Consider the following 27,545-nt stretch of genomic DNA (forward strand, 5'->3'; position numbering starts at 1 on the left):
AGTTTTACAGTAAAATGACCCATCCAGCAGCAGTTTTACTGAGTTCATGTGGATCCCGGGTGTCTTGTGTGGTTGTTGGTTCTGCTCTCAGCAGCAGCCCCGTCCTGAAAGGCCGGCCTGGTTTGTTTTCCATTGACTTTTCCTTCCGTCATGCATCGAGCTGTTGAAGTTTTGGTGGCACATGCGTTTCCATGTGGGCCTGCAGGTCAAATGATACAGTCAGAGCTACTGTAGAGCCAGGATTCCCCGAGCCGATGAACCGATTGCTTTAGGTCCATGGTGAGAAAAGGCAGCGACCACTTCCTGTTCTCTGTGTCTGTTTCAGGATGGACCATCATGACTGGCAGCAGGGACGGAGCAGAGGCCACCGGCACTGTGAGGAGGAAGATGGTGAGCTCTGCTTTCTGCTTCAGAAACATCTTCAGCTGTAACTCTGTATGAACTACAGAGTCAGGATAGAGCTATCTGACTACCTGCACTGAATAAAACAACTCATAAGATTTACTTAAAAAACCCTTTGGAAGTATTAAAAACCCATGGGGGATCGGGGTGTTTCCCACACCCCCACTTTTACAGCAAGATGATTTCACCTTTTTGAATTTTCAATGACCAAATAAAGTTTTAACAAATCATAAAATGTATTTTAAAGACTCTGTACCCTCTTTAGAATAATTCTATCCAGATTTGAGCAGTCTAACTAATGTAGTTTCCATAAAGGACATAGTTTAGGGCGATCAAAATGCTAAAAAAAAATACAGTAAAATGGCCCTGTTCTGCATTTTCACAAATCAGAAAAAGGTTTCACAAATCCCAAACAAGGCTTTAATGAATCTGTAGCCTCTTTAGAATAATTAAAGCCAGATTTGAGCAGTGTAACTAATGTAGTTTCCATACAGGACCTAGTTTAGGGTGATCAAAATGCAAAAAATGCAGTGAAATGGCCCTTTATGCCCATCCATTTAATTCGGGAATCGGATGCCAACTTCAGCATCGTGTCTATGGGCTTGATGTGGCGCTCATGTGCCCCCCCCCCCCACATTTAAAATCACTGCTCCACCCCTGATTTGCACCCAAATGATTTAAGTAATATTTAATGCTGCGATATCAAGTAAATGTTACTCACCATAAAACATAACAGTTTTGAAGATATTAAGTAACATTTACTTAATGACATCTAAGTTTTAAGTTATATTTATTTAAACAAATGAAGTAAAGTCTACTTGTTTTTCATAGGCAGGAACATAATTTTACTCAAAATTTTAAGTAAATTTTATATATCTGCAGTATTTGCTGTTATGAAGTAACTTAGTAGATTTTAACGATACACTTTCAGAGTAAAGTTTATGTAGTATTTCTAGGTTTATGTACATACAACTATTAAACATTTAAATTGTATGAGGAAACCTGAGTAAAACTTACTCTTCCCCCATAATTCATGTATTACGTTAATAAAATGTTTAATTTCACTTAAGAAGCTCGAGTTCTTCCTGAATCTTAAAAATACAAGGTAGAGATTATGACAGTTTTTCGGTGTCTGTCCATCAGCCAGTCAATCCAAGCTGAATAGTGTGCCTTTAAAGGTTCAGGATGAGCAGCGTTTTGCCTGATTAAAACATCTGCAAACTTCTGAACTCACAGCTAACATCAGCGGGAGTTATTGAAGCAGCTTCCTTTACTTGTCATTGACATTAAACATTTATATAATGCCTGCCTAGTGGCTAATCTGGCACTCCCCTGCACAGAGGATCGATCCATTGACCAGTCAGGGCTGACAGGGCCGTTCAGAACGGGGCCCTTAAAGGGGCCCATGTGTGTCAGACCGAAGGCACAAAGCAGGCTGCAGAGATTAAAGGAACATTTCAGGAAATAGTGTGAAACACACTCATGCAGGAAGGATCCAAACATTATCTGGGTCTGTTAGCTTCTGGTCGGCTTGGTTTCAGTCGGACCAACATGTTTAGATGTGTCCTTCATTTCCTTTGTACATGGGCCGGTTCTGCCCGGTTCTGCCCAGGTGGAGGTGAACACATCCCAGAAGGATGTGAGACCACCCTAACTGATGTTCTGCACCTTAACCTTGTAGCACCCAAGCATATGAATAATCGTTGAAAAAAATCATTTTGGCTCTTCTTGCATCTTTTTGGGTGGGAATAAACCAATATTTTTGGATTTTTTGGAATTGGGCTATTTTTTTTAATCATTTTAGGCAATGTTGCATATTAGCAACTCTGGGCTTTCCTGATTAATTTTGTTTACAAAACAAAGTCAATCTCTGCAGATTGTTTGATAAAAAAGGTATAGTGAAAGTTCACCAGTAACTGCTGCTACCACAATAAAATGTATATAATAGAGCTTTATTGAACATTCTTAATACAAAGTGCGGAACGCAACCATCATAAACTTTCCATTCAACAACAAATCAAACAGATTTCACAGATCTTTGTTGTGAGAAAGTGAAGCACATATAAAATGCAAAACATGTAATGTAAATAAAAATGTGCACATGAAGCTGATAAAAAAATGCAAAAAAATAATGATAATAATACAATTTGGAGAGCTGAGCTCCCATTAGCGCTGTGAAAGGTGGACAAAGCAGAGCACACCAAACGAGAGCAGAAGGAACCAGAACAGAGCACCGCAGAGCAGAGTGTAACTCACTGAGCCAAGAAAATGATGCTGTGACAACTGTCGGCACATAAAATGTAATGTAAAAAATATTACACATGAATGTAAATTATGTATGTCAATTTAAAAAATCAAATAATGTAATATAAATAAAAATATAAATAAAAAGATAATGTAAATAAATAATGTAAATAAATAAAAAGCTTGTTGCATATCTGCAACTGTGGGTGCTACAACATTCAAGATGAACCCTAACCCTACCGGATCTGAACCCTCTAAATGTTTCCTCCCTCAGATGCCCAGCCGTACTACATCGGCGTTCCGGTTTCCCGCCGACGGAAAAGGCGCCGACATCACTCCTACGCCAGCGACCCGGACCGCGACTCCAGACACATGCACTACGACCACCACGCACAGCACGAGCACGCCCACCAGGGGTATTACCCCGAGAGGCAGGAGCCCTCCGACGAGGACGAGGGCAACATGGAGCACCTGGACCTCACAGGTCAGAACCGGGTCCAACTCACAGCTTTAATCAGTTCTGCTTCAGTTCTGCGCAGGGTCAGAAAAAACTACCAAAATTCCTGTTTCCCCCATAGATGACAAACAAACATCAATAAGCTCAATGAGAGTCGTGTTGTTGCAGCACCTGAAAAACAGCCCAAACAATTACCTACAATAACGCTTAATGAAGTCTCTAGAGCCAAAATCAATAAAAAGTGCCGTATGGCATCAGTAAAATAAAGTGCTGGCATGAACGTGACCTTTAGGTCCTTCATCTCGTTGCCCTCGACCTCTTCATGTTCCTGCTCATCGTCAGTGGGCCGATCCTCCGACCTTTCTTCAGTTGGCCCTGGGGTGGCCTCTCCAGCAACGTTTTTGTCATAGCTGCGGTGGCTACTTCCACTTGCACTAACACAAGCGGCACCACGACTGGCAGCAGCAAACAAATTGTCTATTTTAAAACATTTGGCAGCGTCGGCCTGAAGGGCTTTTTGCTTTTTGTCGCGGATCTTCTCCGCTCCCCCTTTCCTCTTCTTGGAGCCTCTGTCGTCCTCCATAATAATTTAGCCTACTCTGATCATTTAAAAAAAAAAATTTTTGGGGCCTTTTTATGCCTTTAATTATAGGACAGTTGGAGAGAGACAGGAAGCAGGGGGCAGAGAGAGGGGGAAGACATGCAGCACAGGGCTGTCCGGTGCGGGACTGGAACCGGGGCCAGCTGCAGCGAGGACTGTAGCCTCTGTACATGGGACGCCTGCTCAGCCCACTACGCCACCGACCGCCCCGAGTCTGATCATTTTTAAGTAAAACATAGATGATGCCTAATGGCGGTATGGACAGATCCCCTTGAGGGATGGGGGCAGGGGGTGCAATCGTAACACGCACCTGCTTCTGAACTTGTCCTGAAGAGCCATGGTCTGTGCAAAAATGTATACAATACATTACGAGCCACAGGGCCGTTAACGGGCTGCTAGCAAATGTAGACCAGATAAATACATTTAAAAATCGGCCCACCGGGCCAGTCCGAGCCTGCTTCTGCGTCAGTTCTGCAGAACCCATCCTCTGTAACCTGTGTGCATGCAGACATGTTTCAGATGATAGACGGCGACGGTGGAACCAACAGTCGGATATAAAAGTGATAACGAGCAGTAACTCAGGGATGTGTTAACTTGTTCTGTCGAACAGGAACGTTCCACCAGAACAAGTCCACCTGGTACCGGATTTAACTTCACCCAAAGCCAAGTGTTGGGTCACAGAAACACCAGAATGTGTCCACAGCTGACGCAGTCCTGGTTCTGGAGGCCCAAAGCTGGAGAGCAAACCCCAGATTTACGTTCTCAGGAGCAGCTTCTGAGCTTTCCTGGAGAATTCCTGACTTATTCAACACTTTCTCACTCTGAGAGGCAGCTGACTCGCTCTGATGTTTGCTGCCGGGCAGATTATCCACAGATCTGCCTGCGCTCACAGCGTGTGCACGTATGTGCTCAGTGTCCTGCAGCATGGTCCCCGAGGGACCATGAAGTCTGCAGCCCGTAAGCTGCTTAGCCGAGCAGCTCCGGGCCGTGCGTGAGCACGGCGTGCACGTGCTTTTTGAAGTGCCTGGAAGTGTTTTCTGTTTTTAAAGTTCATTCCATTCAGGATTCGTAAAAATATGTAGAGTAAGCTGCAAAGATGCAGAGCTGCAGAGCTTCAGAGCTGCAAAGATGCAGAGCTACAAAGCTTCAGAGCCTCAGAGCTTCAGAGCTGCAGAGCTGCAGAGCTTCAGAGCTGCAGAGCTTCAAAGCTTCAAATCTTCAGAGCCTCAGAGCTGCAGAGCTTCAGAGCCTCAGAGCTTCAGAGCTTCAGAGCAGCAGAGCTTCAGAGCTGCAAAGATGCAGAGCTTCAGAGCTTCAGAGCTTCAGAGCAGCAGAGCTTCAAAGATGCAGAGCTTCAGAGCTTCAGAGCAGCAGAGCTTCAGAGCTTCAGAGCTTCAGAGCAGCAGAGCTTCAGAGCTTCAGAGCTTCAGAGCAGCAGAGCTTCAGAGCAGCAGAGCTTCAGAGCTTCAAAGCTGCAGAGCTTCAGAGCAGCAGAGCTTCAGAGCTTCAGAGCTTCAAAGCTGCAGAGCTTCAGAGCAGCAGAGCTTCAAAGCTTCAGAGCTTCAGAGCAGCAGAGCTTCAGAGCTTCAAAGCTTCAAAGCTGCAGAGCTGCAGAGCTTCAGCTTCAGAGCAGCAGAGCTTCAGAGCTGCAAAGATGCAGAGCTTCAGAGCAGCAGAGCTTCAGAGCTGCAAAGATGCAGAGCTTCAGAGCTTCAGAGCTGCAGAGCTTCAGAGCTGCAGAGCTTCAGAGCTTCAAAGCTGCAGAGCTTCAGAGCTGCAGAGCTTCAGAGCTTCAGAGCCTCAGAGCTTCAGAGCTTCAGAGCTGCAGAACTTCAGAGCTGCAGAGCCTCAGAGCTGCAGAGCTTCAGAGCTTCAGAGCTGCAGAGCCTCAGAGCTGCAGAGCTTCAGAGCTTCAGAGCTTCAGAGCTTCAGAGCTGCAGAGCCTCAGAGCTTCAGAGCTTCAGAGCTGCAGAGCTTCAGAGCTGCAGAGCCTCAGAGCTGCAGAGCTTCAGAGCTTCAGAGCTGCAGAGCCTCAGAGCTTCAGAGCTTCAGAGCTGCAGAGCTTCAGAGCTGCAGAGCCTCAGAGCTGCAGAGCTTCAGAGCTTCAGAGCTGCAGAGCTGCAGAGCCTCAGAGCTGCAGAGCTTCAGGGCTTCAGAGCTGCAGAGCTTCAGAGCTGCAGAGCTTCAGCTGCAGAGCTTCAGAGCTTCAGAGCTTCAGAGCTGCAGAGCCTCAGAGCTTCAGAGCTTCAGAGCTGCAGAGCTTCAGAGCTGCAGAGCCTCAGAGCTGCAGAGCTTCAGAGCTTCAGAGCTTCAAAGCTGCAGAGCTTCAAAGCTGCTGAGCTTCAGCACTGTTGGAGTGCTCAGTCAGCAGGTGGAGCAGCCGTGGAGCTCTCAGCTTTTCCGGTGTGTGAGCAGCTGCTCTGTGGTGTGTGTCAGCCCTTAAAGCTGCTGGCACTTTGCTGCTCGGGAGATTTTCCTGGATTTCTAGCACAGAAGACTTTGTCTTAGCAACAGAAAGGTGCTTTAACCGCACGCCAGTCGTACACGGTGGGCTGAAATAACCGCGGAATAATCCCGGAGAACACGGCGTCTGAGCAGAGAGACTCATGGGAGAAGCTGTGGAAGTGAGAAACTTCTGTCCACTCATGGTGGGACGCTCCGTTTAAATCAGAGGACAGGAAGCAACAGGCCTGTTTTCCTCCCAAAGCAAACCCGAGGACGTCCCTTTAGGTGGCCTGGACCTTATTTCAGCGGGTCAGAGAGGATCCAGGGAGCATGCAGAGCCCACAGGGCTACGTGCCCTCCATCAGAGCCTCCTGCTGGACCTTACCTGGCTCCCAAATAGGTAAAGACGGCAGAAATGAAGAAGAAAAAAGAAAGTAAATGTTTGCGCGCTTTATGATTTTAATGGCTGTGTCACCCAGAAGACATTTAAAGAACAGCATCAATGATAAAATGATAAAAGTCAGTTAATTAGCAACAATATGTACAAATTATCATCGTATAGATAATAGGGCCGGGCAACGATTAAAATGTTTAATCTAATTAATCACATGATTTCCCTGATTAATCACGATTAATCTCATTTGAACGCCAAAAGTAGCATATAGCTTTTAGCATTTAGTTTTATTTTAAATGTGAATCACAACATTTGAAACTAGTTGATCACAGACTTTTACAAAATAAAAGCCTCTGAGCGACAGACTTACAAAGGCACAAAAGCCCCCCCCCCCCCAAAAAATGCATTAATGTGCAATAAAATATTTATCGCCGTTAAATAATAACGAGTTAACTCGCCCAGCCCTAATAATTATGTGTCAGCAAACGTGGATCATCACCAGCACAGCTACTTTACTTCAGTTTGAGTCTCCAAACCAGAAAATATCAGATCTGCAGCTGCTGAGGACTTCACACTTTTACCACCTGCCACTTCTAACAAATGATCAAATATATATATATATGTGTGTTAATATCTCTACATATATATATATATATATATATTTGTTAATATCAATATATAATATATAATCTATATATAATATCTTTTATCATATTTAAAGGCAGGACTAGCGTGGAGAACACACGTTTAAAAGCACACATGCACTCACACGGGGTGGGATGCTCCTCCGGGCTCAGGATGTTAATGGAGATTATTGATCTGCAGAGTAAATTTAGAAAAAGCAGTCAGCTGATAGATCATTAGAGGGCCGGCTGCTGTTGGGTTGTTATAGATGCGTAACAGGGACTGTTTAAATTAGACATCACATTTCCTGCTTCTTCCCTCATCTTCAGCCCAGTCCTTGTACCTGAGCATCTTCAGAGGAATGTGTTTTTTCTTTGTTAAGCCACTTAACTCTGAGCTGTGAACCATTCAGGCAGGAAAAAGGCTCCTAACTCAAGGGATGAACCAGTGCTGTGTCCACATTTTAAACTGGATCTTTAGGCACTTTGTTCCCAGCAGCCTGTCACAGAGACACATCATTTGTTCCCATTTCTTTAGCTGCATCTGTGAAAAACAGCTTCATAGTTTCAACTTTTTGTACATTTGCGTTAAAACTGCTTTCAGTTACCAAAAGAATCAAATTAATATAAGAAATTCAGTTTAAAAAAAATCCTAATCCCAAAATAATGAACGTTATCGCGTCTAAAAGTAGGAAAAAAACAGACAATAATAAGAATTATATGTTATTCAACATCAAGAAAAAGTAAATAAGATTCAATTTAAAGCTCAAAAAGGAATATAAGATATAATCTAATTACTAATTATGGAACAATTAATATAAATTAAATGATCAAACTGTTTTATGCCACCAGAAATGAATAATCTAGAAGCTCTTTGTGGGTTTTAGACTGGAATTAAGATTTGTTCCCATTTCTTTAGCTGCATGTGTGAAAAACAGCAAAGATAACACAGTGTGACAGACAGAAAACAGGATTTCTGCAGCAACAAGGTGATTCCCAAAGAGCTGTTAGCTGAAAACTTGGCATATCTCAGCATGGTGTGCAGTGTGTCCTTAAAACATTTGAGGAAACTGGACAAAAGAAGAAGTGTCAGGCCTAAAGAAGTGTCTCCAGCAGCATTGATAAAGCCTGAACATGTGTTTTTTCAGTGTCCCCTGCTGCAGAGCGGCTGCGACACATACTGGGGGAGGATGACAGCACCCCCACACCCACCATATTCACTGAGATGGACACACTACAGCACGAGGGGGACGAGTTGGAGTGGAAAGAGTCTGCCAGGTATGCACACACACATGCGCAGCAGTGTCAGGACTTTCATTAGTTTAGGATTTGGGGTCACTTTTAATCGGATTCAGAGGTTGAAGGTTGGGTTTGTGACTTCAGTAGCAGGACTATAAAGCTGCATGTGACTGAGGCGGTGGGCATTATGTAACAGCATCCGGCTGCACAGGACCTGGACAAATCCATCCTTTAACTGTTGTCGTAAACGGGGTCTAACTGGCTAAATTCAAGCTGTAAAACTGTCTGATCTGGTTTGTCTGTAGGTGGGTGAAGTTTGAGGAGAAGGTGGAGGAGGGGGGAGAAAGGTGGAGCAAGCCCCATGTCTCCACCCTGACCCTCCACAGCCTGTTTGAGCTCAGGACCTGTCTGCAGACAGGAAGCATCCTGCTGGACCTGGAGGGATACTCCCTGCCCCAGATCGTGGGTGAGTCGTCTCTGCATCAGTATCTGCACATGTAAACAGGAAGTAGCGTCTGTAAACAGGAAGCAGCGTCTGTAAACAGGAAGTAGCTTCTGTAAACAGGAAGTAGCGTCTGTAAACAGGAAGTAGCGTCTGTAAATAGGAAGCAGCTCCTGCAAACAGGAAGTAGCTTCTGTAAACAGGAAGCAGCGTCTGTAAACAGGATGTAGCTTCTGCAAACAGGAAGTAGCTTCTGTAAACAGGAAGTAGCGTCTGTAAACAGGAAGTAGCGTCTGTAAATAGGAAGCAGCTCCTGCAAACAGGAAGTAGCTTCTGTAAACAGGAAGCAGCGTCTGTAAACAGGATGTAGCTTCTGCAAACAGGAAGTAGCTTCTGTAAACAGAGAAAGACTGGAAGGGATTCTCATATTTCTCAGAGATTAAGACACCTTTCCAGCCACTGAACCACTGCTCAGAGGCAGATGAAGCAGATGAAGCAGGAACCCTTTAAAGTGGATGTAAAAAGGAAGCAGATTCTGTCAACAGGAATCAGCTTTAGGAGGTAGCTTTTGTATACAGGAAGTAGCTTCTGTAAACAGGAAGTAGCTTTAGGAAGTAGCTTTTGTAAACAGGAAGTAGCTTCAAGAAGTAGCTTCTGTGAACAGGAAGTAGCTTCAAGAAGCAGCTTCTGTAAACAGGAAGTAGCTTCAAGAAGTAGCTTCTGTAAACAGGAAGTAGCTTCTGTGAACAGGAAGTAGCTTCAAGAAGCAGCTTCTGTAAACATGAAGTAGCTTCAAGAAGTAGCTTCTGTAAACAGGAAGTAGCTTCTGTAAACAGGAAGTAGCTTCAAGAAGTAGCTTCTGTAAACAGGAAGTAGCTTCAAGAAGTAGCTTCTGTAAACAGGAAGTAGCTTCTGTAAACAGGAAGTAGCTTCAAGAAGTAGCTTTTGTAAACAGGAAGTAGCTTCTGTAAACAGGAAGTAGCTTCAAGAAGTAGCTTCTGTAAACAGGAAGTAGCTTCAAGACTGAACTGCTGCTCAGAGGCAGATGAAGCAGGAACCCTTTAAAGTGGGATGATGCTGCATGCATCCACAACAACAGGCCGCCCTCGTTGCTCTGAGATAACTGGGCTGTGTCCTCTCCCTCCAGAGGAGATCGTGGATCGGCAGATAGCGGACGGCCTGGTTCCTCCAGAGCTGAAGGAGAAGATCATCTTCGTGCTGCTCAGAAAGCACCGTCACCAGACCAAGAAGCCGATCCACCGCTCGCTGGCCGACATGGGGAAGTCCAACGCGTCCTCCAGTGAGTGTGTGTCCGCCGTGCGCTCGCCTTCATTCACCAATCAGCAAAGTCTAACTGTACATCCTAATGTTTTCTGCTGTGCTGATCTGTTTGGCCTTTCCTGGTGAAATCACCTCTTCTGCTCACTGTCTTCACATCTGCTGCTGTTGCTCTGTAGGCCATAGTCCTCAGCTTAATCTGAATCGTAACACTAGTACAGCTTCTGGGATCCACCGCTCCACAGAAGACCTACGCGCTCGGCAGTCAAGCAGCCTTGGCCGCCTGAGTGAGTGTCAGCACACCACACAACACACACATGCAGTACATGCACTTTTTAAGCTTTATCAACACACAGAAGTGCATTAAGTACTGTGTTTCCCCATTTAAATCACAGTATTAACTGAACTGTAATGTGTTGAGGCTACACGTTGTGAAGCTGGTTAAATATTGATCTTTAAAGGTGCCATGGCATGAAAATAAATGGAGGCTTTTATATATTTGTATAGGCTTTAGTGTTCCCCTAATACTGTATCTGAGTTTTTTTCCCCAAAATTCTGCCTTGGTGCAGAATTACAGCCAGTCCCAAAAATGAGCTTTCCTTAGGATCCTCAGAATGAGCTGTTTAGGGTCTGCAGCTTTAAATGCAAATTAGGAGGAGAAAGGCGGGGCAAAGATTCATGTAGCGCGAGTCATTTCAATCAGGGGAAAGGCAGATATCGTGCGCGCCATAACACCAACAGCAGGACGGCTATCAAAACAACAAATAAGTACACAACACTCGCGTTACAGTAAATGAGGTGTCCACTCGCATTCCTCATGCTATTTACCGTTACATTAGCGACAGTGACCGAGCTATTAGCTGCAGAGCTAACGACACAGACAGACTGACCGTTTTGACTCTGGAACCATGAATGAATCATTATCCTGATGAAATGCACTGAATTTGCGGATTCATTCTTCTTCAGGAAGCTTGAAGTCGGGGGTTTTGGTCTAAAATGAGCGAGCTAACCATCTCATGGGCATGCAAACACCTCCAACAGCCCAGTTGATGCTATTAGCTGCATAGCTAACGATACAGACACTTTCTTGTGGTAACAAGCTATGTAACTATACTGTACATACAGGAAAGCAACACAATTATAGAGCGTTAAATTACTTACTTGTCCGAGGTCTGTAGTTGGGCCAAAGAGAGTTGGTACTGATCCAGGGTTCATTTTCAGACGTTCGGCAATGAGCAATGAGGTGGCCAAAGAGCTGTGGGCGGGGAAAGGCAGTTTTGGCATAGCCATATATGGGCTCTGGGGGGAAATAACCTCAACGCCATATGAGGCAGCTTTCCCGATCAGGCCATCTGCATGGTCACATTACCAAAGGCGGAGAATCATTTCCAGTGCATGGTTTAGGTCTATCGTAATTTTCAGCCACTGGGGGACCGCAGGCAGGCTAGAGGAACTCATATTAATGTTAAACAACCTTAAAAAAGTGAAAATTTCATGCCATGGCTCCTTTAACGGAGGACCGTGGCGCTCTGAAGCTCTTCCTCTCTGGTTGGAATAAGATCAGGACTGAATTATCTGGTGATTTGGGCAGAAAGAAGCTTGTTTTGTGGTGACAGCCGCTCAGTCATTGGCTGTGTTCGAAACCGCCTACTTCATACTACATACTGCATACTACATACTGCATACTGCATACTGCATACTACATACTGCATACTACATACTACATACCAAATACTGCATACTGCATACTACATACTGCATACTACATACTGCATACTGCATACTGCATACTGCATACTACATACCAAATACTGCATACTGCATACTACATACTACATACTGCATACTACATACTGCATACTACATACTGCATACTACATACTACATACTTGCAAACTGCATACTCAATGATCAGACAGTATGCAGAGTGTTTACCAACAATGCATTTCGCTCCTGCCCGAGCCGAAATCAGCCGGCCTGAAGCTGATTTCCCTTAAGCTCTAAACTCTGTAAACTTTAGCAACATTTGAAACATTTTCAGGAGAGAAAGTAGTCGTTTAGATCCCCAACGTGTTGAAAACCTGACAAAATACCGGCTATTTACAATTTTGTTCCCACGAATTCGGCGCTACTAAAGCTAGCCGCAGTGAGCAACGCACTTCCGGTTATTTTCACAAAATAAAATACCCGTTGCCTTTTATCATAGGGAAAGCCATTACCATACAATTGGTGCTTTTGTTTTGAAAACAGGAAGTGAACCTACCCTCGTTGTAGCTAGCTTGAAACTGCCGTTTTGACAGGAAATGACGATCGGCGACGTCACGTTACGTTGCATCTTGGGTAGTTTGAGTATGAGTAGTAACCTCATGATGCATACCCAACATTTAGGAGAATCTAGTATGCATCCGGGAACTTAAAAAAAGTTAAAATTAGTATGAGTAGTGGGAGAAGTATGCGGTTTCGAACACAGCCATTATCTCAGAAACTGAGACCGTTTGGGTGTTACAACGACTCCATTTCTGTTGTTTTCCAACAACAAACGGGGGATTTCTGAGGATGAGGAGCTGAGCGGTTATCACACAGAAGCAAGCTTTGCTGTCTGAGACAGAATAATCGGATCTTAATGGTTTCCGCTCACACTCAGCAGATCTTTAACTCTCTTAGCTTCACGGCTAACTCCCAGCTACTGCATGATTTCAACGCTTGAGATTGCTTTCTGTGTGCGTGTGCGTGTACTTCAGCAGATACACTCGCCGGGACTCTAATGTGTGTTCACTTAAGAGATTTTGTGCCCTACTGTGTGTACCTTTGCTGATTTCTGTGAGCCCACCTGGGTAATCAGAGGACTTTCTGGGGCTCTGTGTGGTTTGTTCTGGTCCACGTTCTGTCTGATGGCAGCACCATCAGGATATAATCCCTCACAGAAACATCTGGCCACAGCAAAGTCTTCACCTGACGCTCTGCAGACCGTTTAATTTCTCTCAGCTAACTGAACTGAAACACACCTCAAGCCTTGAAATCTCTTAAATTTTGCTCCTTCTTCTCTCGTGTGAACCCACATGTTGTGTGTTTGCGCTTCACTGTGTGTGCTTCACTTACAGATCCTGCTCAGAGCCGAAGCATGAACGATATTTCAGACACGCCCAGCTCAGTCCAGGTAAATCCTGTTCATCTGTGGATGTTTTTATTCTGTTTTACGACCCTTTAAAGACCCCAAAGTGTCATCAAGGTTTGAGCAACTTTCTGTTTTCCAACTGAGTAACGTCCCAGTTGCCCTGCGGCCGCTGTTCTACACTCCAAAACGAGCGTAGGACAATCTGATGGACTCAGTGGGTCAGAACACTTTGGGCCGTGATGATCTTTGTGGAAGTGAAGCTTCAGGGTTCTGTGCTGTGAAATGATTGAGGTTCAGGTTGTTTCAGATCATTTCCTCTTCTGTGTGCCCATTCTGAGAACCATATCACTGCCTAATCCCACATAAAGCAGATGTATTGGGGGCCAAGCATAGAACCTTGTGGAACTCCACGACTAACTCTGGTTTGCATCACTTAACCCGGTGATTCCTTAAATCCCAAAAACACCTTCAAGCCTTTGTGGCTGTGATCAAATAGTTTCAAATGTTGTGATTCTTTAGTGTTTTGCTTTGAAACTGAATCCATAATGTTAATGTTAATAGTAAGTAAGTAAGTTTTATTTGTACAGCGCCTTTGACAGACCAATGTTACAAAGCACTTTACAGTTACAACAGAAACACACAGTTAGGAAGTTTAAAAGGCAACTCAGTGACACTCATAGCAGCCCAAGGCAATCAAGCAAAAACCTGAACCAATAAATAGGTCTTAAGTTGCCTTTTGAAGGCGTTGACAGATGGTTCCAAAGCCTGGAAGGATTGGTCTCCTCTGGTCTGGCCCCATCAGTAGGTTCTGATCCACAGACCTCAGATCCCGAGCTGGGGTGTAAGACTGGATCAGATCTCTGATGTAGTGTGGAGCCTGACCATGCAATGCTCTGAGAGTTAAAACCAACATTTTAAAATCGTTTCTAGAGGAAACTGGCAGCCAATGAAGAGCTTTAGGAACACAGTAGGGGTTTAGTGATTCCTCCTTTAGAGGACGGGTCAGAGTTCTGCACTAACTGCAGAGTGAGACGGCTCCTTCCCAGCCAGCATGTCCATGTGGGGCCCATAAGGTTTAAATTTGGGCTGCAGATAAGGGTCCCAGGTGGGTTTGTCCATATGGGTTTCAAGTTGCCAATTTGAATGCGAACATTCTTTTACTTTGTGTGATGTGTTTATCTGTATTGCCTTTGGAACAATTTAAGGCTTAGGATAACCCTAACCCCTAACCCTTCAAGTTGCACTTTGAACGAAAGTGTGTGACATCTTAACATACAACAGCCTTCCTGCAGGATAAAGATGTTAGACATTAACAAACGTGCAGGAGCAGCTGCAGAGATCTTTGGGTCTGAGTGAAACTAAATGTTTATCGGTGCTTAAGACCGAGAAGTTAGGAGAGAGTGAACGAGGACCAGCTGGGAAATGACTCTGAAAGCAGCATTAACAGATTATGAGGAGATTTTAATTTAAGCAGCGACCACCCCGCTAACACGTGGTGAGGAGGAGGAGGAAGACCAAAGGAGCTGCAGCACGCCGTTGTGTAATTTCCTCCAGTAAACAAAGAGTCGGCGGCCATGTTTTTAATGCTGAGTTACACTGGAAGACAAACTAAACTTTTCCCTCTGAACGGGTGACTCTGGTCATTCTTCAACATTTCAGAACATGTCGCAGTGTATAAAAGAGAGAAACGCACCTTTCCTGATGAATGGCTTTGTTAAAACGCCAGGAAAACACATATTTGATCAGATTTAAATAAGTTAATGCTCTTAAAGATTAAAAATAAGCATTCACATTGCACTAAAATGAGCTTAGTTCATTAACAATCACAGGAAGTATTAAACCAGTTACTGGTGTGCCTTATGGATCGATTAAAAGCTCTAAAGTAAGATTAGAATAACACAATTCTATGAAAAAAAACAAAGCAGGCTCCATAAAAATGATAAAAAAAGAGGCTGTTTAAGCCATTTCTTCATCACCATCCCGCAGCAAAGGTTCGTGGATCAGAAACAGACTGAATGCAAAGCGATCATCATGAAAAAGCTGCATCGCTCCAACAGTAAAGATGCAGCTGTTTCATATTTAATGTCCCAAACTGCCTCCTTACTTTGTTCCAACACAAAACATTTAGTCACATCAAAGCAAACTTTGGATTTAATGAACATTAAACCAGAGTTTTTTGCTTTATTCAGTCTGAAGAAGCAGGGAAGATTCAGGACACTAATCAGCAAATGAGCTCAGAATGTGGACAGTTTCAGGGAGGATCATTACTTTTTCTTGTCAAAGTTGGGGGGGGGGCAGGACACGGATGCGGACTCCAGAGGTCTAAAAGCAGACTTGGTTTATTCACAAAAAACAAAAAGTCAAAACAAAGCGCGGCTGAGCCGGATGATGAAAACTAAGCTGTGGGACAAAACATGAAAAAGACTGTGACAAGAAACAAAAGACTTAACATGACCTGAATGCACTTAGCTTAGCTTAGCTTAGCTTAGCTTAGCTTAGCGAGAAAGGAATGGTGAAATTGGGGAAAGGATTTCACCAAACTAATGGGAAAACCTGGAAACTAAATACTGAACTGGGAGTGATTGGTGAATGGGTGCAGCTGGGGACAAAGAATACAGGTGAGGTGAGTGAAACTAATGAGCAGAACATGGGGACCGAGGGGAAAAACATGGCAAAACCTAACTAAACATGGGCTGTGTTCGAAACCGCCTACTACATGCTAATCGATCAGATAGTATGCAGAGCGTTTACCCACAATGCGCTCCTGCCCGAGCCGAAATCAGCCGGCCTGAAGCTGATTTCCCTTAAGCTCTAAACTCTGTAAACTTTAGCAACATTTGAAACATTTTCAGGCGAGAAAGTAGTCGTTTAGATCCCCAACGTGTTGAAAACCTGACAAAATACCGGCTGTTTACAATTTTGTTCCCACGAATTCGGCGCTACTAAAGCTAGCCGCAGTGAGCAACGCACTTCCTGTTATTTTCACAAAATAAAATAGCCGTTGCCTTTTATCATAGGGAAAGTCATTACCATACAATTGGTGCTTTTGTTTTGAAAACAGGAAGTGAACCTACCCTCGTAGCTAGCTTGAAACTGCCGTTTTGACAGGAAATGACGATCGGCGACGTCACGTTATGTTGCATCTTGGGTAGTTTGAGTATGAGTAGTAACCTCATGATGCATACCCAACATTTCGGAGAATCTAGTATGCATCCGGGAACTTAAAAAAAGTTAAAGTTTGTAGGAGTAGTGGGAGAAGTAGGCAGTTTCGAACACAGCCATGGACTTAAAAACTAACACATGATAAAACATAAAACGAAAAACATGGGGAAAATGAACGTGACATTCCTGCAGGTGGATGGTTTACGTAGAGCTCTGGGTTTATTCATCTGGTGGGAGACACGTCGGGGTCTTATTGTTGCACATAATGCTAATCTCCTTCCCTGACAGCTCTGCTGCTGTCCGTCTGAATAAAACTGGAAATAAAACCGGATGAATGCCACTGTGCTCAGTCATAGTCAGAAGACTAAATGTTATGTTGGCTGAAGTGGTTCCTTTTACAGCAAATAATCCGATAATTGTGGAGAAAGTTCAGACTTATGATGTACTCTGTGCCAGATTGTTTGATTATTTTTCCCATTTTTCTCTTAATTTGGGGAGTTTTGGACCACCCGCTCAATAATAATGTGCTGCATCATAATAATAGTTCCTGCTCGGAGTCTTTGTGGTTGCTCTACCAGCTCAACCAAAGTGACCTGATCTGTGAGCAGCCGATACATCAGCCAGGAAGGATCCTCTGATGTGAAACTAACCTTCTCTCCCTCCTCGGCCAGATGAAGAACAAGTTCATGAAGAAGATTCCTCGAGATGCCGAAGCCTCCAACGTCCTGATCGGCGAGGTGGATTTCCTGGATAAACCGTTCGTCTCCTTTGTACGTTTGGCTCAGGCCACGACTCTGGGAGGCCTCACCGAGGTCCCCGTGCCCACCAGGTAGGCTTCCTCTCAGCCTCAGGCTCCACTGGCTCTTTGGTCAGCCTCCTTAATGTCCCCCTGTTGCAGGTTTCTGTTCATCCTGCTGGGACCTCAAGGAAAAACCAAGTCCTACAATGAGATTGGCAGAGCCATAGCAACGCTCATGGTGGATGAAGTAAGAGACCGACCTCCCCCTGACCACCACCCCCGGTACGCACATCACCTTTCATAGCTCTTATTGTCTCTCCCCTCTCAGCTGTTCAGTGATGTCGCCTACAAAGCGAGGGAGCGTGAGGACCTGATTGCAGGCGTCGATGAGTTCCTGGATGAGGTGATCGTCCTTCCTCCGGGTGAATGGGACCCGAAGATACGCATCGAACCTCCCAAAAAGGTTCCATCAGCAGAAATGAGGCACGTAAACACGTTTTCCTGCGTTTTTTTGTATTTAGAGTTCTTTAACCTTGTAGCACCCAAGCATATGAATAATCGTTGAGAAAAATCATTTTGGCTCTTCTTGCATCTTTTTGGGTGGGAATAAACCAATATTTTTGGAATTTTTGGAATTGGGCAATTTTTGATCATTTTAGGCAATGTTGCATATTTGCAGCTCTGGGCTTTCCTGATTAATTTTGTTTACAAAACCAAGTCATTCTCTGCAGATCGTTTGATAAAAAAGGTAAAGTGAAAGTTCACCAGTAACTGCTGCTACCACAATAAAATGTATATAATAAACCTTTATTGAACATTCTTAATACAAAGTGCAGAACGCAGCCATCATAAACTTTCCATTCAACAACAAATCAAACAGATTTCACAGATCTTTGTTGTGAAAAAGTGAAGCACATATAAAATGCAAAAATGTCATGTAAATAAAAATATAATGTAAATAAAAATGTAATGTAAATAAAAATGTGCACATGAAGCTACTAAAAAAAATAATGATAATAATACAATTTGGAGAGCTGAGCTCCCATTAGCGCTGTGAAAGGTGGACAAAGCAGAGCACACCAAACGAGAGCAGAAGGAACCAGAACAGAGCACCGCAGAGCAGAGTGTAACTCACTGAGCCAAGAAAATGATGCTGGGACAACTGTCGGCACATAAAATGTAATGTAAAAATATTACACATGAATGTAAATAATGTATGTCAATTTAAAAAATCAAATAATGTAATGTAAATAAAAATATAATGTAAATAAATCAAAAGCTTGTTGCATATCTGCAACTGTGGGTGCTACAAGGTTAAGTCTTCGTGCTGGTTTACGATTAGTTTTCATATTGAGATGAACGGCACCGATTGGCTGGTCAGATCCACCTTATTCTAACACAAGAGTCTGTTAGAATAACAGACCATTTACTGGTTTTTACAACATTTTATAGTGAACTTTTTAAAATAAAGTCATTACATTACAATTACGGCTGGGTAGCGATTAAAATGTTTAATCTAATTAATCGCATGATTTCCCTGATTAATCACGATTAATCACATTTGTACGCAGAATCCAAAAATGAATCCAAAAGTAGTGCATAGCTTTTAGCATTTAGCTTTATTTTAAATGTGCTGCCATATGAATGAAAGTGCCATAACATTTGTTGTGCAAACACACTTTTAACATCAGCATCTTTCTGTAGTTTTTATGTAGAAGCCTCGCTCCACTGTCTGTTTCCTTGAATGACTTGCTGCTATCAGTTGTGTGTTTTGCCTTTAAGTGATATTTTAGACTGGAACTACTACGCTGAGAAGACAATTCAACTTGCCTGTAAATGCAGGAGTTTTTTAAAAATTTATTTTGAAATACGTGCTTTCATGTTGAAACAACTAAAACAGGAAGTAGCGCCGGTTAGCTCTGTGAGCACACCGAGGAGGTCCCAAAACTGGACACTGGGCCTTTTTGGGAGGTCTTAAGTTATCTTTTACTTCTTTTTGGTTCTTTTGGGTCATGGATGAGCCGGCTGCCTGGGTTGGGTGCACACCTCTATAAATACCAAAATCAACACCATCCACATCATGTGGTTAACGTTGTGGCTTTTCTGAATATGAATTGTGTTTGTTGAGTTGAATGAAATCCAACTGTCCCTACTTTCTTCATCCCAGGAAGTCGGTGCTGAACCTGAATGAGCTGGGTCAGATGAATGGCTCGGCCGGTGGAGCCGCTGGAGGGGAAGATGAAGAGCTTCCTGCTCCCCACGAGCTGGGAGAAGAGCTTCAATTCACTGGGAGGTGAGGACAAACTGGGATAGGACTGAGGAAGTGTCACAACGTAGTTCTGTGGAGGCCCCAGGAGATCCACAATCAGTCAGATTTAACCTAAATCTTCAAAAGGCACAGCTAAGGACCGGCATCCATTACAGGATTCATTGACAGGACATTAAGGGAGACTTAATGAGATGCAGAAAGTTAAATCTGTTGTAAAACAGGAAGTAAAGTGAGCGAGCACAGAGTCCAATGAAACAAAGGAAAAGAAGCTGGATTGTTCTTATTTAGTGCTTATCTGACCACTCACAGTGCTTTCACACCACATTCACTCACTCATACAGGGTTAGGGTGCTTTGTTCCAATCCTTCAGCACATCCACACACAGCTGGAGGCGTCGCTAGGCAACGTGGGGTTCAGTCTCTTGCCCAAGGACACTTCAACATGTGGCACAAAGAAGCCGGGAGTCGAACCGCTGACCCCCTGATTGGCAGGCGACTGCTCTTCCAATAGCAATAATCAAAAGATCTGAACCAAGCGAATTATGTGTTTATTACAAGATAATAAAGCAGGGAAACCGGTCAGCTCAGTGGTGAGCTAACAAAAAGGAAACAACCCTAACAGGAATGTAGAGCTGCGATGGCGCTACACCAAGGCTGTGTACGAAACCGCCTACTACATACTGCATACTGCATACTACATACTGCATACTGCATACTGCATACTACATACTGCATACTGCATACTGCATACTACATACTGCATACTACATACTACATACTGCATACTGCATACTGCATACAACATACTACATACTACATACTGCATACTACATACTGCATACTGCATACTACATACTGCATACTGCATACTACATACTGCATACTACATACTACATACTGCATACTGCATACTACATACTACATACTACATACTGCATACTACATACTGCATACTGCATACTGCATACTGCATACTACATACTACATACTGCATACTACATACTGCCTACTACATACTGCATACTGCATACTGCATACTACATACTGCATACTACATACTGCATACTACATACTGCATACTGCATACTGCATACTGCATACTACATACTGCATACTGCATACTGCAAACTGCATACTACATACTACATACTACATACTGCATACTGCATACTGCATACTGCATACTACATACTACATACTGCATACTGCATACTACATACTACATACTGCATACTACATACTGCATACTGCATACTGCATACTGCATACTGCATACTACATACTGCCTACTACATACTGCATACTGCATACTGCATACTACATACTGCATACTACATACTGCATACTACATACTGCATACTGCATACTGCATACTGCATACTACATACTGCATACTGCATACTGCAAACTGCATACTACATACTACATACTACATACTACATACTGCAAACTGCATACTACATACAACATGCTACATACTACATACTACATACTGCAAACTGCATACTACATACAACATACTACATACTGCATACTACATACTACATACTGCATACTGCATACCAAATACTGCATACTGCATACTTCATACTGCATACTACATACTGCATACTGCATACTGCATACTGCATACTGCAAACTGCATACTACATACTGCATACTACATACTGCATACTACATACTGCATGCTACATACTGCATACTACATACTACATACTGCATACTACATACTACATACTACATACTGCATACTACATACTGCATACTGCATACTACATACTGCATACTGCATACTACATACTACATACTGCATACTGCATACTGCATACAACATACTACATACTACATACTGCATACTACATACTGCATACTGCATACTACATACTGCATACTGCATACTACATACTGCATACTACATACTACATACTGCATACTGCATACTACATACTACATACTGCATACTACATACTGCATACTGCATACTGCATACTACATACTGCATACTGCATACTGCAAACTGCATACTACATACTACATACTGCATACTGCATACTACATACTGCCTACTACATACTGCATACTGCATACTGCATACTACATACTGCATACTGCATACTGCATACTACATACTGCATACTACATACTGCATACTGCATACTGCATACTACATACTGCATACTGCATACTGCAAACTGCATACTACATACTACATACTACATACTGCAAACTGCATACTACATACAACATGCTACATACTACATACTACATACTGCAAACTGCATACTACATACAACATACTACATACTGCATACTACATACTACATACTGCATACTGCATACCAAATACTGCATACTGCATACTTCATACTGCATACTGCATACTACATACTGCATACTGCATACTGCATACTGCATACTGCAAACTGCATACTACATACTGCATACTACATACTGCATACTACATACTGCATGCTACATACTGCATGCTACATACTGCATACTACATACTACATACTGCATACTACATACTGCAAACTGCATACTACATACAACATACTACATACTGCATACTACATACTGCATACTACATACTGCATACTGCATACTACATACTGCATACTGCATACTGCATACTACATACTGCATACTACATACTACATACTGCATACTGCATACTTCATACTGCATACTGCATACTGCATACTACATACTGCATACTACATACTACATACTGCATACTTCATACTGCATACTGCATACTGCATACTGCATACTACATACTGCATACTACATACTGCATACTACATACTACATACTGCATACTTCATACTGCATACTACATACTGCATACTACATACTGCATACTGCATACTGCATACTACATACTGCATACTACATACTGCATACTACATACTGCATACTACATACTGCATACTGCATACTACATACTGCATACAGCATACTTCATACTGCATACTACATACTGCATACTACATACTACATACTGCATACTGCATACTACATACTGCATACTGCATACTACATACTGCATACTACATACTACATACTGCATACTACATACTGCATACTACATACTACATACTGCATACTGCATACTACATACTGCATACTGCATACTACATACTGCACACTACATACTACATGCTACATACTGCACACTACATACTGCATACTACATACTGCATACTACATACTATGTAGCAGCCCTCGGAATGAAACGTGGTTGGAGTCTCGAAACGGGTGCATTCTGTTTCTTTATTGTAGCTCCTTCAGCACCGTGAAACTAAAATTTAATACACACAAACAATATGGTTCTCAAAAACACACAATAACTATCCTAAAATCTTATGTCCGTATACAAAACATAATTCATCACATTCACCTAAGGCATCCAACAAGTTACACGCAATAGTCCGATAAAAAGTCACAAATTGTCACAGTTACACCTTCATCATAACGCTATCTACATTCAGCATTTTACAACATCAATAAAAGCATGAAAACAAAGCATACCTCGCTCCACTTTCCAAGGGTGCAAAACTAGCAGTCCATACAAATCCATACGATAAGCAGTCCGTACGATGAGCAGTCCATACGATACAATAAACAGTCCATACTATAAGCTGTCATCAGTAGTCCATCATGGAATTTCAACACCACAAAGTGTGTGCGCGCTGATCCCTGTGTGCGTTGTGCTCAACCGCATGAAGAAAACGCCAATATTTCTTTCTAGGAGGCCGCCATGTTGGCACCCTCCACTGCGGATGTGTGCGTCCTACGTCGTTTCAAAATAAAGGTCTAACACACTAAGTGGTCAGTTACATACTACATACTGCATACTGCATACTACATACTACATACTACATACTGCATACTACATACTACATACTGCATAGTGCATAGTGCATACTGCATACTATATACTGCATACTGCATAGTGCATACTGCATACTACATACTGCATACTACATACTGCATAGTGCATACTGCATACTACATACTGCATACTACATACTGCATAGTGCATACTGCATACTACATACTGCATACTACATACTGCATACTACATACTACATACTGCATACTATATACTGCATACTGCATACTACATACTGCATAGTGCATACTGCATACCACATACTGCATACTACATACTGCATACTACATACTGCATAGTGCATACTGCATACTACATACTGCATACTACATACTACATACTACATACTGCATACTACATACTGCATACGACATACTACATACTGCATTCTGCATACTACATACTACATACTACATACTGCATACTGCATACTACATACTACATACTGCATACTATATACTGCATAGTGCATACTGCATACTACATACTGCATACTACATACTACATACTGCATAGTACATACTGCATACTACATACTGCATACTACATACTGCATAGTGCATACTGCATACTACATACTACATACTACATACTGCATTCTGCATACTACATACTGCATACTACATACTACATACTGCATTCTGCATACTACATACTACATACTACATACTGCATACTACATACTACATACTGCATTCTGCATACTACATACTGCATACTACATACTGCATACTGCATAGTGCATACTACATACTGCATACTGCATACTACATACTACATACTGCATACTACATAGTGCATACTGCATACTACATACTGCATACTACATAGTGCATACTACATACTACATACTGCATACTACATACTGCATACTACATAATACATACTGCATAGTGCATACTACATACTAATCGATCAGACAGTATGCAGAGCGTTTACCCACAATGCATTTCGCTCCTGCCCGAGCCGAAATCAGCCGGCCTGAAGCTGATTTCCCTTAAGCTCTAAACTCTGTAAACTTTAGCAACATTTGAAACATTTTCAGGTGAGAAAGTAGTCGTTTAGATCCCCAACGTGTTGAAAACCTGACAAAATACCGGCTGTTTACAATTTTGTTCCCACGAATTCGGCGCTACTAAAGCTAGCTGCAGTGAGCAACGCACTTCCTGTTATTTTCACAAAATAAAATACCCGTTGCCTTTTATCATAGGGAAAGCCATTACCATACAATTGGTGCTTTTGTTTTGAAAACAGGAAGTGAACCTACCCTCGTTGTAGCTAGCTTGAAACTGCCATTTTGACAGGAAATGACGATCGGCGACATCACGTTACGTTGCATCTTGGGTAGTTTGAGTATGAGTAGTAACCTCATGATGCATACCCAACATTTAGGAGAATCTAGTATGCATCCGGGAACTAAAAAAAGTATCAGGAGTAGTAGGAGAAGTATGCGGTTTCGAACACAGCCCAAGAGTTAAATCCAGCAGGAATATGCTGGGTGAAACCAACCAGCTGTGGAGCGAGCTCATGCATTTAAACACCAACCTGAGCACCAACAGGAGCATCACACTAGCCCTCGCTGTCACCTGGTCCAGTCTAACTTTGTTCTGTATCCGTTTTTTTTACAGGTTTGGTGGTGGCTTATGGCTGGACATCAAAAGGAAGATCCCATTTTATTGTAGTGACATCTACGATGGCTTCCATATCCAGTCGATCTCTGCGGTGCTGTTCATCTACCTGGGCTGCATCACCAACGCCATCACCTTTGGAGGCCTGCTGGGAGATGCTACTGACAACTACCAGGTCCTCATAAGGGCAGCAACCTGACGAAGGCCACTGCCGGGACTCAGGTGTGTTTGTCTGACTGTCCCGTCTTTGTCTCCCAGGGGGTGATGGAGAGTTTCCTCGGTACCGCTTTGGCAGGAACCGTCTTCTGTGTGTTTGGTGGACAACCTCTCATCATCCTCAGTTCAACTGGACCGATTCTCATCTTTGAGAAACTGCTTTATGAGTTCTGCAGGTAAGACGTGCACGGGCCAAAGAAGTGTCCCCACGCCATGGTGATACCTGTGGGCTCACCTCTGCTTTGGCTGCCCTCACAGGAGCAATGAAATAGACTACATGGAGCTCCGTTTGTGGATCGGCATTCACTCATGTCTGCAGTGTTTTCTGCTGGTTGTCTCGGACGCCAGCTACATCATCAAATACATGACCCGCTTCACCGAGGAGGGCTTCTCCAGCCTCATCTCCTTCATATTCATCTCCGATGCCATCAAGAAGATGGTGGGTAACATGCTGAGATAGCTGTAGGTATCTGTGGTATCTACTAGGGCTGGGAGACTTAACCCGTTATTATCGCATTCTCTTTATTATCACGTTAACTCGTCTTTTTGTTTCACGCCGATAAATATTATTGCGCATTAACGCATGTTTTTTATTTTATTTTATTTTTTTTTACTATTATTTTGTTATTATTTTTGGGGAATTTTGTGCCTTTAATGGATAGGAAAGTTCAGAGAGACAGGAAGCAGGGGGCAGAGAGAGGGGGAACAACATGCAGCACAGGGCTGGCCGATACAGGTTTTTATTTTGGCTTTTACTTTGTAAAAGTCTGTTGATCACAGGCTTTTATTCTGTAAAAGTCTGCTGCTCACAGGCTTTTATTTTGTAAAAATCTGTTGCTCACAGGCTTTTATTCTGTAAAAGTATGTTGCTCACAGGCTTTTATTTTGTAAAAGTCTGCTGCTGTGGAACAGGAAAAGAAAGTAATCGGCGGATCCACCAAACATGGAGAAGGGTACGGAACTTTTACTCGGCCATTTTCATGTTAAAGTTCTTCCAGACGGCGGAGTCGACAGAACCAAAGTCATCTGTAAACTCTGCCAAGTTGAATTGTCTTCTCAGCGTAGTAGTTCCAGTCTAAAATATCACTTAAAGGCAAAACACACAACTGATAGCAGCAAGTCATTCAAGGAAACAGACAGTGGAGCGAGGCTTCTACATAAAAACTACAGAAAGATGCTGATGTTAAAAGTGTGTTTGCACAACAAATGTTATGGCACTTTCATTCATATGGCAGCACATTTAAAATAAAGCTAAATGCTAAAAGCTATACACTACTTTTGGATTCATTTTGGGATTCTGCGTACAACTGTGATTAATCAGGGAAATCATGTGATTAATTAGATTAAACATTTTAATCGTTGCCCAGCCCTGGTATCTACACATGAACTGAATCTGCGCCGTTTTGCTTGCCGCAGGTGGGATGCTTTAAGTATTACCCAATCAACCGAGGCTTCAAGCCTGATTACATCACGTCCTACAAGTGTGAATGCATCGCTCCAGACCAGGGTGAGTCTTCAGGCTTTAGGTCATTATTCTGAAGAATGTTTTTTCTGTTTCATAGTAAAGATGCTTTAAAAATGACTTTAACTCGGGGGTACAGCTTCACAGATGTGTCCATCCACCAGACTGTGGACTGCTGAATGTGATCAAGTTTAGACTCAGTTCTCAGTTTATCTCTATTCCCCATCGCAGTTAACTTTGTGTCCATTAGCACAGAAAGACTGATCAAATTTAGAGCATCGACACACTGTGTGTTTGAATTGCCCCGCTAAGGGACAATGCTTGCTGTTTCTGAACACGCTTCCAGTCCAAGTTGGAGTTTCTTGGCTCAGAGACACAGAGAGGACAGATATCGGGCTTCTCTTCTAATTGTAGCATCTTTGGATGCTTAATTTGACTAATAGATCACTTCTAAGTTATGATTATTTTTATTAAAGAATGAAAAGTTGTGGCTGTAACATCCACATAGATTCTTTGAGGTATTTGTAATCAGAGGAAAACATCTTTACTCTGTGATGATTTCTGTGTATCTTCTGTGTTTCTGCCTCATTGCGGATGGCATCTGATAAAGTGAGTACTCGTGTAAAGTGATGAAATCCAGACGGATTGTAGCATTCAGAAAGTCAACTAAACGACTTGTGTTTCCCCTCCTCAGCATCTGCTCTGGGTTTGAATGTTTCAGCTCCGCTCGCAGATGATAACATGACTCTGCTGGTAAGTGACAAACAACAGAAAAGTTTCATGCATCCTTGTTGTTTCCATCTCTGAGGATTATTCAGGCTACATTATTAAAGGTTTGAGCAACAGAAACATGGGCCAACAAATCCACCTTTTCCTCACAGTGATTCTCTAAACTCTGATGGTGTTTCGGTAGTTATTCCGGCAGAGATTTT

At 42.8% G+C, this 27,545-nt stretch overlaps 1 protein-coding gene across 1 annotated transcript in view; it reads left to right on the forward strand.

The window, feature by feature from the left end:
* Positions 1-326: 326 nt before the first annotated feature.
* slc4a5b (solute carrier family 4 member 5b) overlaps positions 327-27,545 on the forward strand; it is a 40,975-nt gene continuing 13,756 nt past the window's right edge. Inside the window, exons 1-16 of the mRNA XM_075456500.1 lie at positions 327-390; positions 2,921-3,130; positions 8,315-8,444; positions 8,711-8,871; positions 9,995-10,147; positions 10,305-10,412; positions 13,227-13,282; positions 17,074-17,231; positions 17,301-17,388; positions 17,470-17,624; positions 19,309-19,434; positions 24,936-25,110; positions 25,194-25,327; positions 25,410-25,590; positions 26,568-26,658; positions 27,308-27,366. Coding sequence (XP_075312615.1) covers positions 327-390; positions 2,921-3,130; positions 8,315-8,444; positions 8,711-8,871; positions 9,995-10,147; positions 10,305-10,412; positions 13,227-13,282; positions 17,074-17,231; positions 17,301-17,388; positions 17,470-17,624; positions 19,309-19,434; positions 24,936-25,110; positions 25,194-25,327; positions 25,410-25,590; positions 26,568-26,658; positions 27,308-27,366 — 2,049 coding nt within the window. The remainder of the gene's footprint in view (positions 391-2,920; positions 3,131-8,314; positions 8,445-8,710; positions 8,872-9,994; positions 10,148-10,304; positions 10,413-13,226; positions 13,283-17,073; positions 17,232-17,300; positions 17,389-17,469; positions 17,625-19,308; positions 19,435-24,935; positions 25,111-25,193; positions 25,328-25,409; positions 25,591-26,567; positions 26,659-27,307; positions 27,367-27,545) is intronic.

Source organism: Odontesthes bonariensis, chromosome 22 (genome assembly GCF_027942865.1).
Source record: "Odontesthes bonariensis isolate fOdoBon6 chromosome 22, fOdoBon6.hap1, whole genome shotgun sequence".
Taxonomy (NCBI): Eukaryota; Metazoa; Chordata; class Actinopteri; order Atheriniformes; family Atherinopsidae; genus Odontesthes; species Odontesthes bonariensis.